Source organism: Cydia pomonella, chromosome 21 (assembly GCF_033807575.1).
Source record: "Cydia pomonella isolate Wapato2018A chromosome 21, ilCydPomo1, whole genome shotgun sequence".
Taxonomy (NCBI): Eukaryota; Metazoa; Arthropoda; class Insecta; order Lepidoptera; family Tortricidae; genus Cydia; species Cydia pomonella.
The window spans coordinates 13,821,610-13,833,738 of NC_084723.1; the positions used below are offsets into that span (position 1 = coordinate 13,821,610).

General features: G+C 37.9%; 2 protein-coding genes across 8 annotated transcripts in view; one reads left to right on the top strand and one right to left on the bottom strand.

Annotated features, from left to right (window-relative positions):
* LOC133529764 (shootin-1-like) overlaps positions 1 to 9,845 on the top strand; it is a 30,099-nt gene extending 20,254 nt beyond the window's left edge. For 3 of the 4 annotated variants that reach the window (XM_061867566.1, XM_061867567.1, XM_061867568.1), the window contains exons 8-11: positions 552 to 957; positions 6,873 to 7,145; positions 7,464 to 7,669; positions 9,300 to 9,845. In XM_061867566.1, coding sequence (XP_061723550.1) covers positions 552 to 957; positions 6,873 to 7,145; positions 7,464 to 7,666 — 882 coding nt within the window. In that variant the 3' untranslated portion in view covers positions 7,667 to 7,669; positions 9,300 to 9,845. Of the gene's footprint in view, positions 1 to 551; positions 958 to 6,872; positions 7,146 to 7,463; positions 7,673 to 9,299 lie in introns of those variants that run through there. The other variant, XM_061867569.1, reaches the window with a different exon arrangement.
* Positions 9,846 to 11,150: 1,305 nt separating this feature from the next.
* LOC133529766 (aminopeptidase N-like) overlaps positions 11,151 to 12,129 on the bottom strand; it is a 43,552-nt gene continuing 42,573 nt past the window's right edge. For all 4 annotated transcript variants that reach the window (XM_061867570.1, XM_061867572.1, XM_061867573.1 and 1 more), the window contains exon 19: positions 11,151 to 12,040. In XM_061867570.1, the coding sequence (XP_061723554.1) occupies positions 11,926 to 12,040 (115 nt within the window). In that variant the 3' untranslated portion in view covers positions 11,151 to 11,925. The remainder of the gene's footprint in view (positions 12,041 to 12,129) is intronic.

Consider the following 12,129-nt stretch of genomic DNA (forward strand, 5'->3'; position numbering starts at 1 on the left):
TCGTCGTTTTATCTTTACGTTAGCGATGTCGACGGAGCCCCGCTCCTATTCTGCCGCGGGGCTCCTATTCTGGGCGGTTTGGCCTTCGGCCATTTGAAGATAACTAACAAACCTAACCTACCTAATGAAATAAAAAAGTGGTCATTTTGCGTTCTAGACCGTTCGCGATGTAGACTAAAAGCGATATAGGCAAAATATTACACTAGTCATTTTGCGTTTTAGACCATCCGCGAATAACCGCGAGTTTCCAACTTATTATTTTTCCTTCCGAGGCGAAGCCCCTTATTTGACTGGATTATATATTTAATAAAATGCAAAAGGAACAATAAATGATATAAATTCGTGCTGCCACCATACACAATGTTTGCTAACGAAGTTTCAACGTAGTTGCATTATTGATTGGTTTGATTGAATATGTCTTTCTTAAAAAATAAAGTTTTAAATTGCATTAAAACAAATTGTACATCTGCACGAGGAGGCATGATAAAATAATTGACATAATATAAAACTAAATTACAAACATTCCTGAATATTAATATTATCTTTTACAGTTAAAACTAGCAGAAAAACACGAAGACACGGACATTCTCCTATGGGAAGAGAAGATCAGACTAGCAGAAGAAGACGCAAGGAAAGCCGTAGAACGAGCAGAAATAGCAGAAAGGAAACTTGCAGAAGAGCGGAATATAGTAGAACAGAAGCTTGCAGAAGAAAGGAGGATAGTAGAACAGAAGCTAGCAGAAGAAAGGAAGATAGTAGAACAGAAGCTAGCAGAAGAACGGAAGATAGGAGAACAGAAGTTTGAAGAACGGAACGGGAAGAAATTAGAAGAACAATGTGTAGTAGAAGAGAGCAGGGAAGTGAAAATATCGCCGCCGAAGAAGGGTAGTCTAATGTCGAGAATTAGTTATTTTGAAGGAGGACCGAAAAAAGAAGATAGGAGAGAAGAGGTGGTCGGTAAGTTTTGTGTCTTAGTAGTGTGTGTTTATACTATAAGGAAATAAAACCGGCCAAGAGCATGTCGGGCCACGCTCAGTGTAGGGTTCCGTAGTTACTCTTCCGTCACAATAAGCTAAACTGGAGCTTAACGTATAGTAAATTGTTAACCAAGGGATGAAACGCGAGTTAAACAAATAGGCAAATTTGCATAATCAGTACCTAATTAAAGTCTTTTTACTATGAAGGGGAAACTTTTTGCGATAACTCAAAAACAGCTAAAGTGATCATGTCCGCTATAGTTTTCATTTAAAGTCTTTCTTAAACTCTACTTCCACGATTTTTTTCATATTTTTTGGACCTATGGTTCAAAAGTTAGAGGGGGGGGGACACATTTTTTTTCTTTCGGAGCGATTATCTCCGAATATATTCACTTTATCAAAAAATGTTTGTTGAAGACCCCTATCAGATTTGAAAGCCCTTTCCAACGATACCCCACACTGTAGGGTTGAAGTAGAAAAAAAAACACCCCCACTTTACGTGTAGGGGAGGTACCCTCAAAAAAAAAAATTTTTAGATTTTATTGTACGACTTTGTCGGCTTTATTGATGTATATATCCATGCCGAATTTCAGCTTTCTAGCACTAACGACCACGGAGCAAAGCCTCGGACAGACAGACAGACAGACAGACAGACAGACGGACATGGCGAAACTATAAGGGTTCCTAGTTGACTACGGAACCCTAAAAATGATCAGGCCCTTCAGTTGTGGAGACCGGAGGAGGATTTATATCTAGTAGTGTTACTACTTAAGGTGGTTCGATTTTCATACAAAAAACAATCGCTATTTATTAATTAATTACACAATATTATTACATAAATAGTTGCGCATCTATCTACTTTCGAATATTCATTTGCGCTAAATTAATAGAAAAACTTTGTTTCAAACAGAAATCATGCAATAATCAACGTTATATTTTTATAAATTTTACTCATGTGTGTGTGACAAATGTCGTGTACAAATACATTGCGGCGTTGCCACTCCATGCCTCGGACGGTCATCGGCGCGACGTTGCGATGTTTGACCCGTTTTTAGCTGACTCTGTCGACACTGACACTCAGTGTGACCAGGCGTACGATAATTGTCGTACATGTACGATAATTTGGGCCCCGGTAAGACGTAATGTTCCAAAGAGCATTATCGTACACTAAAGTACTATAATTTCAGCCCTTGGATGATGCCACCTTAAAAGTCTAGTAATTTGAAGCAAAATATTACACTTTCTCTCAGAAATAGGCTAAAATTACTATCTTTTGGGTGTTCGGCTCCTTGGTGTAAGTTTAAAGTTTAAAATGTCACAATTTCCTGTATACCGTTTGAGTCTATACCAAAAATACACAAACATAAACAGATTTTTTGCGCAATTTAGACGAAAATTGTCTTTTTTTTATTATTAATTGGAAATTTAAGCTTATTTTGCTAGACATTTTTAGGGGCTGCCTTTTTTATTGGCGTACGATATTTTTTTCAACGGTACAATAATATTGACACTCAAGTACGATAATTCTCTTCCGCTCACCTGGCAACACTGCTGAAACTTGACAGGACCTGGGGGCCTACCGCGAAAACCTAAATTCGCAAATTGCGGGGATCTTTCTCTTTTACTCTCACTAAGACGTAATTAGAGTGACAGAGAAAAATGCCCGAAATTGACGAATTTCGATTTTCCCGGTAGCCGCCCTGGTGCTTGAGGTACTTGATAGAAAACAACGCTGCCGCATGTTCTGAATTGTGATTTTATGTGTTTTTGGATTGAAAATGATAGCAACGTCTAAATCAAGTTGCAAAAATCATCGATATTCTGGTCCGCGTAAAACCAGGAAAAGTGTAACTGTAAGTGGAGTCTACAAAAATGACCTAGAAACTAGTTCACTTTTATAAAACTAAATTTTGCCCGAGATTGTACTTAGGCGAATACCTAAGGGAGCTAAGTGTATTGATCTTGAATAATTAGTTGGCTAATACATATATGACTCCAACATGATATGGACATTTACATCATAACTATTATACCTAGTTGGTTACTAAGTTCTGTTACTCGATTTCTTTCTTTCTTCCTAGCGTTGTCCCAGCATATTGCCACGGCTCAATGGAGCTTGGGGTCCGCTTTGACAACTAATCCCAAGATTTGGCGTAGGCACTAGTTTTTACGAAAGCCACTGCCATCTGACCTTCCAACCCAGAGGGTAAAACTAAGCCTTGTTGGGATTAGTCCAGTTTCCTCACGATGTTTTCCTTCACCGAAAAGCGACTGGTAAATATCAAATGATATCTGTTCTGAAGTTCTGTTACTCGATTTGCAACCTCTTTATTTCCGTTAAAGCAAATGCTACCGAAACAATAAACAAGTGCGAGTCGGACTCGCCCATGAAGGGTTCCTTTATGACGTATTAAAAAAAACTACTTAAACTACTAGATCTCGTTCAACATTTTACCACTTTGGACACACATTTTACCACTTTGGTAGTGTCTCTCGCGCAAACTATTCACTTTAGAAAAAAATTATATTAGGAACCTAAATATCATTTTTGAAGACCTATCCATAGATACCCCACACGTATGGGTTTGACGAAAAAATTTTTTTTTTTTTAATTTTATGACGTATTAAAAAACTACTCACTAGATCTCGTTCAAACCAATTTTCGTTAGAAGTTTGCATCGTAATGTATATCATATATTTTTTTTAGATTTTTTATTCTGTTATTTTAGAAGTTACAGGGGGGGGACACACTTTTTTTTACTTTGGGAGATTCTCTCGCGCAAACTATTCAGTTTAGAAAAAAAATGATATTAGAAACCTTAATATTATTTTTGAAGACCTATCCATAGATACCCCACATGTATGGGTATGTTGAAAAAAAAAAATTTTTTTTTTAATTTCATGACGTATTAAAAAAAAAACTACTTACTAGATCTCATTCAAACCAATTTTCGGTGGAAGTTTACATGGCAATGTATATCATATATTTTTTTTAGATTTTTCATTCTGTTATTTTAGAAGTTACGGGGGGGCGGGACACACATTTTACCACTTTGGAAGTGTCTCTCGCGCAAACTATTCATTTTAGAAAAAAATGATATTAGAAACCTCAATATCATTTTTGAAGACCTATTCATAGATACCCCACACGTATGGGTTTGATGAAAAAAGATTTTTTGAGTTTCAGTTCTAAGTATGGGGAACCCCCAAAATTTATTGGTTTTTTTCTATTTTTGTGTGAAAATCTTAATGCGGTTCATAGAATACATCCACTTACTAAGTTTGAACAGTACAGCTCTTATAGTTTCGGAAAAAAGTGGCTGTGACAGAATCGGACAGACAGACGGACATGACGAATCTATAAGGGTTCCGTTTTTTGCCATTTGGCTACGGAACCCTAAAAATGACATAATGTGGTGGATTTGTGAGCTATAATTATATACCGCACATAACGCTTATCTCGTCGTATCTATAATGAATTGGGGCCTAAAAGAGAATCGTATTCCAATTTTTTTGGAACGCTTGTATTACTTTCTATATTAACTAAAAGTTGCCTTAAAATTCAGCTTTTATACTAAAAACGGCTTTAAATATGTTAAATTAACAAAATATATTTTGACAGATGCTTTCGCGCCCAAAACGCTCTTTGAAAATTGTGTGACGTCACAGTTTATGGTTTGACACATAACTACATACACACGTAGAAGATACGAACTGTCAACTGATATTTGTCATTTGTTGTTAATCGCCTAACTGTCAACAGAGTCAATCCGAGAGTTGTGACGTCATCAGAATCTTCAATGACGTTTCGAGTTTGGTCACGTGACGTGTGCCAAAAGATATTTTAAATTCAATATTTACAAAAATATGGTCATTACAGGTCCCCTAAAAGTAGTTTAACATGTTCTTATAATCCAAAAGAATTTATTGGGATACAATTATGCCCTAAGATTTGTAGATGGAAACAACCCTATTGCGTTGCACAAATGTGGGCACCCGCCAAACATGATTTTGGGTGTGTCATACTCAGGGCTAACACAGATTCATTTCTGTGAAAAAGGTGTGAAAACCGGAAACTGGAAACCGTTCTCGACCACCGAACCAATAGTGAAGCCCTTAAGCCACACCCTATTTCAAAACCAGCCATGGATCTTTGAACAGGACTCAGCTCCTGCACATAAGGCAAAAACAACTCAAGCCTGGTTTCGAAGGAACAAAATTGACTTTATTGCCCACGAAGACTGGCCGTCCTCCAGCCCGGACCTTAACCCCCTGGATTATGCCATATAGCAGGTTATTGAGGAGAAAGCCTGTGCTAAACCCCACACAAATCTTAACTCCCTCAAGCGGGCCATAGTTAAGACAGTGACGGAATTAGACATGACAATCGTGCGTGCCGCTATTGATGACTGGCCTCGTCGTTTGAGGGCCTGTGTCAAAGCCAGAGGAGGCGATTTTGAATGATATTGTCATATGTAATTCCTGATTTTGTGTACTTCATTTTAATATACATATACTTTATTAAACTTTCGTTGGTATATTTTATGTAGATAAAAATTATTGCAGTAACAGAATTTAATAACCAACTAGGTAGAAAACAATGCAATACATAAACACATAAATTGGATATGATGTGATCCGTTGAATGAAATTGACAATAAATAAATAATTTTCTATCTCTAGGCATTGTGTGAAACTTCTAGTTGTGTCAAAATATCGGGAAATCAATAATATAAACAAACATGGTAAATATCTCATTTATTTTTATAATGGTTATAAATAGAAGGCCATGCAATTTTGTAACTCACTGTAATTTAATTAAATGTATCGTAAAAAAATGTTTTAATTCTACTGTAAAATAGTACCTACTTTTTTAAAGGCTGGGCAGTAAGGGATTGCTTTAATTTTAGAACAAAACAGCGTTTTTTTTAAAAAAAAATACCGGAAAATCTGACTTACAAATTTGGACTTTCTTAGGTTCATTCTACTTAGAATCTTCTCCACCCTAGCATTATAAAAAGATATCCTAAAATATCCATACCATTACGTCACATTTTAGTGTGAAAGAAATTTCAATGTAAAACTAAAATTTCAACCCAAAAATATCATGATGTGTGAGAATCAGATTTTTAATATTTATATGGAAAACGCTCATATTTCTCATAAAATAATTTATTAATAATAGGTACTTGATAATACTAATAACAAAAATAATTTTAATGAGTCTCGAACCCACATCCTCTTGCATGTATTTCCACGTACATACCGCAACGCTATTGAAGCCTACTCACGCTGTGCCAAATTGTCTACTACAAGGATCCCAGTACGACTGTTTGAATGTGTGAGTGATACTTAGAAATAGAGTCAAGAAACATTCTGTCGACATTAAGGGGTAGTTTTTGTACAATGAAGTGTTCAATGTTTGTTTTAATAGTTCAATATTTATTTAAAGAGTGCGCTAAACATAATTTACAGTATAGAAATACCAAGACTACTCCACAAAAAAATTAAAACTCAAAATTTGCAATTGTGGCACCATCTAGTGAGGTTTAAGCTTTGGGTAACCTAGTCGAACCACCTTAAAGAAACACTTATCAAAATATTTAACATAATTTGATTTGGTCCCTAATTGTTGTAAGGCATGTCTGGTGATTTAGTAATCTAAAGGAAACTCTTAAATAGATACTGACACACTGACAATTAATCTAGGTGCCATGTTTATTTGACAGTACTTTATAGTTAAAAAAAAACAGACTATAAAAAAATTATCACGCAATGTACGTTTTCAGTTCCTAGTTCAGGCGTTTCCTTTCGCGTACACTTTATATTATTTTCAACTTTCATGCATAATACTTAGAAATTGGATCTAAACTATTAATTTTTTTTTTGTCGCAGCACCACCACCACCGCCTTCCCCTCTCACCCCTCCCCCCGCCCCCGGCCCCGCTGCCCTCGCCCCTGCCCCCTCCCCCTGCCCACCCCCCGCGCCGGTGTTCTCCCCGCCGCCCCCTCCCAGCGCGCCGCCCCCTCCCGCAGCACTACCTCCCCCGCCCCCTCCACCCCCTCCCCCGCCGGCCCCGGCGGTGTTCGTGCCGACGGCGGGGGCCGACATGGCGCACATGTTGGCCAGTAAACAAGCTAACTTGAAGAAAAGCGTGCAGAATGGAGGTAAGCTGTACGGTATTTTAACGAACAAAGGTAGTTCTCAATTTTGAATTTTCTTGGCTTTAATATATTAAAATAGAGAGGTAAAGTCTAAGTAAAAAACGTGGCCCTTAGTTTGACATCCATAACAGATGGCGCTGTACTCAACCCACCAATGGAGCGGCAGCTGACGTCCACGACGGTTCATCATACCTAGTCGTTAACTACACGAGTTTTCAGCCGGGAGGCGATTGGTCATGGAAATTGTTCCTGGCTTGCGGTTTATAACCAATTAGAGAAAAAGTCGTAAAATTCCCCTGACTTTATAAATTCAATTTACAGGTGATCCAGCAATAGACTCAATCGTGGACCAGATCAAAGGCGGCAACTTCACCTTGCGGCGCCGCGACCAAAACTTCCTCGAGAAGAAGCCCAAGGAGGAACAACCTGAAGCCGTCAAGGAAATGCTGGCCATCCTGGGCACGCTGAGGAAGAGGAGAGCTGTTCATAGGCCCAGCTTGGTAGGGGTTGGGGAACAGGCGTGACAAGTAAGTGATTTTTGGTTTATTATTAACGAAAACTGGACTTAATCACGTGTAATTAAAGTTTTAAAATTACCTCTTCAAGATCTATCGATCACAGAGGGGATTGGTATTGGTATTCGCGGGCTTGGTTTCCGCAAATCGACGTCGAATTCGCGCCTATTTTGCGTGATGGTGGGTTGTCTACTCTTGCCAACCCAACTCTAGCAAGAAGCCTAGCAGACCCTTCATGTTGCCGACGACTTCTGGGAGAGACCCCGGAGAACCGAGGTATTGTGCCCGGTATTCTGCCACCCCTGGGCATTCAAGAATGACGTGGGCGGCTGTCTCCTCTACCTCCATTCACGCTCTGCAGAGGGGGCTATCTGTAACACGTAGGGTTAGTAGGTGTTTGTTTAGTGGGGCGTGGCCGGTTATGGCCCCAGTCAGAAGCCGGAGCCGGTGGCCTCTTCAGCTGTCTCAGCCTCCTCGACAAACCGGGGTCGATTGTCGAGAGGGCCTCCTTCGCCTGCCTGCACGTGCCTAGGTTAGACCAGTACTGTTGGTGTTTTACCTTGGTGTTGTGTCTCAGCATGTTCCGGAGCCAGGCTTAAGGCAGAGGTATAATTGGCTCCGGTCCTGCCACCCTCAGTTCCGAGCCTCCTCTCGCCAATATGCTGCATCGTTCCCTCACAGAGGGGATTTTAAAACTTAATTATAAACGATTAAGTCCCGTTTTTGTATATAACACTTACTTATTTCACAGGCTTAATGGCCCAAACAGGATCTTGGCCTTGTAATGAAAACAGTGTCGGGAAGTCTATGTACAGTTCACAGATAAAAAGGTTTCGTTCTCCCGAAGTAAACGTTCCTTCATCGCGTGTTTTCTCTGTGACACAAGAGAGCGCCACTGCCCTATCCTGCGCCACTTCACGCTAGTAGGGTACTCCGAGGACGGACAGGTCTTCCAGGGCTTCATCACTCCAGATGTATCTGGGGCGCCCGGACGGACGTTTTCCACCTGGGTGCCTTAGGCTTTTCTCACAGCACGATCCTCTCCCATCCTCTCCAGGTGACCGAGCCAGCGGAGTCGCGTGGCTTTGATATAGCCAATAATATTGGGCACCGCAACCAGCTCCTCTGGTTCCCTATTCTTCTCCAAGTTCCATATTCAACTCCGATAGGCCCCAGAATCTTCCGCCAGATTTTCCTCTCCACCACTAAGAGCTTGATCTCTTCTTTCTGAGTCAGAGTCCCAGCTACCCATACATCAAAATTGGCCTAATTACAGTCTTGTAGACACGAATCTTGGTTGGTCTACTGATCAGCTTAGACACTAATGTGTACAAATCGTGAAAGTTAAAATTAGTGATTCTTGGTTTATTTTTGTTGTTTTAGATTATTTAAGGTTTAAATCACATTTCTAATAGGTCCATGCGTAGTAGAGATCCTTATTGATAAATGAATACTGTCCCTGAAATCTGTGGTCAAATTAGAAAAAGTGGCCGCCGTTTTGAATTTCTTAGTTTATAGTCCGACTGTGCTTAAACTGTGGCTACTTTTTCCCAGCTCTCCCCAGAGCTCCAAAGAGCTTTTTTTATTAGAAGTATGCGTAATATTTCTGAATCCTTCTAATATACGTTTTTTTTTATTCTAGGTATGAAAATAAGAGGAGATTAAGAATAAATCTAATTTAGCTCTAACCATAGACTAAAGTCTTCCTGTGACCACGGCTTGTCAATTATTAAAATTACAAAATTATTTGTAAGAATATTATTTACTATAAATGTATTCGTCACAATCTCAGCTAGGATACTAAATTGTTATTTATAATGCTTTCACTGCAGACGATTTTCACTACATGGTTTTCCACGCTGAGTTAAAAGGGATTTTAGTTTTAAATGTTGCCTTTAAAAACCATATTTGTTCCATTAAGACATGACATTTTTTGTATTTTATATCGAATACTATAAATTGTAAAGACATTTATGATAAAATTTATGCATTTAGCCAGTTTAAGGCTGTTATGAACATTCTGAACGCTATTGCTTCGCCAACAAGGCTCAATTTAGCTTGCATTTTATACCTACTTTTAATATTTTAAAAGTAGAACTTAGATTGAAATAAAATAACTGCCAACACTTTTGTTGGGTGTTTTAATATTTATGACATTTTCTATTTAATAATACAAATATTCAAAGTCTCCAATCAAGTCAAAAAATTTTCATAAATATCAAATAATTCCAAATTGTTGATAGTTTTTCTGTCAATATAAATATTTACGTATTTTTATGTAATTTCTATACATTGACATATCATGTTGAAAATCAGAATTTAATATCGGGCTTTCTATATAAATATATATTTCTTTTTGATTGCTATATAAATGAGACTTAACTATTACTAAGTGATATTGATCTGAATACTCTATAGATCATTAGTTGTTATTGTTAAGTATACGTGAATTATAAGCATAGTTATGTTGTAAATTAAATATTATAGTGATAGGAATAGAACTTATTAGCAACAAGTCAAGAAAGTAATCATAAAAATTATCGATTTGCTATCGGAAAGTTTCCTAAATATGTTTGTATGGGGATCAAAATTTTCTGTTTCCAAAATGAAATTTCGAGAATTACGAGAAATTTTCGGTATCCAAAATTACAAAATATCCACATTTCAAAATTTCAGAATGTTATATTCTTTTTTTTTTTATACTACGACGGTGGTAAGCAAGCATACGGCCCGCCTGATGGTAAGCAGTCACCGTAGCCTATGGACGCCTGCAACTCCAGAGGTGTTACATGCGCGTTGCCGACCCTTTAAAAATCTGTACACTCCTTTTTTGAAGTACCTCATACTGTAGACCTTCGGGTAAACCTCGGCAGGTAGCTCATTCCACAACCGGAGCGTGCGCGGGAGGAAGTTCCTCTTAAACCGCACAGTGCGTGACCATTTAGGTTCTAGGGTGTGAGGATGAACACCCTGCCGACGGCGGGCGGTGCGGTGATAGAAAGTGGCCGTCGGCATCATGTCAATCTTCTATGGGGATCGAAATTTTCCGTTTCCAAAATGAAATTTCGAGAATTCAGAGAAATTCTCGAACTAAGTTAAACCTAATGAAGCCTAATTTTTGGTTGTGGATAAAATATATTTAAGCAACCAGACAAATTGACATATGTTTCATATTCTTATTTTAATGCCAGTAGATAGGGAAGTATTTCAAAAAATTTTGACATTTTTACTAAAACACAAGTTACCTTTGGTGCCATTACTGTCAAATTAAAATAAGACGAAGTATTATATTTTAAGCTCTGTTTTTATATAATGGATACTAAAATGACAGTTTTTTTTTTTACCAATTTATAACATTTTTCTACCAAATTTGCATTAAAAAGACAGATCGGTTCGAAAATAGAGCAATTAAACTGTTATTTTAGTATCTAGGATATAAAAATAAGGTTTATGTGTTAAGAGTATTTTTGAACTTTTATTGAAATAAACGATGTATCGATAAAAAGTATTTTATTTGTATGCATATTTTATGTACAATAATACATATGTATCACACACTGATACCGCAACCTGCCGCGACGGGCGAAGCGACATATAAGTTATTTCTAAAAGAAAACATTGTGGATACAAGCTTTTATTGCGGTCTGTACTTTTCTTTACTTTCAACAGTTATCAATTAAAAATTAATCATTTTTAAAAGACCATTCTTAAAAACCAGTTTAACCTTTTGACCGCCAAAGATGTCATATGACGCGCGCGGCTACAGCCCAATATCAACCTTCATGCGTACCGACAAGGTTCCCGATTACGCGCCGCGTGCGATAGGCTTGGCGTTCAAAAGGTTAACCAACAATTAGAGCCCGACCAGAAATATAGGATCGTTATCAAGAGGGCGCTGTTATTCTGATGTTTAGTATGAAAAATTTAGTTCCAATGAAATTCCGCAATATGGCGCGAGATCATATATTACTGGTTAGGTTTTAGATTAGTTTTACCACTATAGTTCCTATGCCCACCTTCGGTCTTCATCATCAGATAAGCTGTCATTATAATATTGTATTGTCAAATTAATCTGTCGCTCCGTTTTCGTGTCAGATTGCCGTTAGCTTGAATAATATTGGCATATGCAACGATTTTTTGGGACATGCCAAATGGCAGTCAAAATCATGTTTGGAATCACTTCTGTCCATTTTACTTTTCCGTAACATTATTAGAGTCGTAAATAAGTGCTGTGTATGACCTATAAAGTTTGTTTGAAAACTTATTTATCATACGACCAGAAGCGCTATAACACACATTATGACTGTCCTCGTGAAAACCTTAGCGACACTCCCGCTGTTACTTCTAAAAAAGTTCTTCCACCATTCTAGTAGGTTTTCATTTCTGGAACGAATATTTATTTTGTTAGAAATTGAATAAACTTGACGACAATATGTCGTAACTTAAAACGCACATCAGCAGGGCTAAGATGG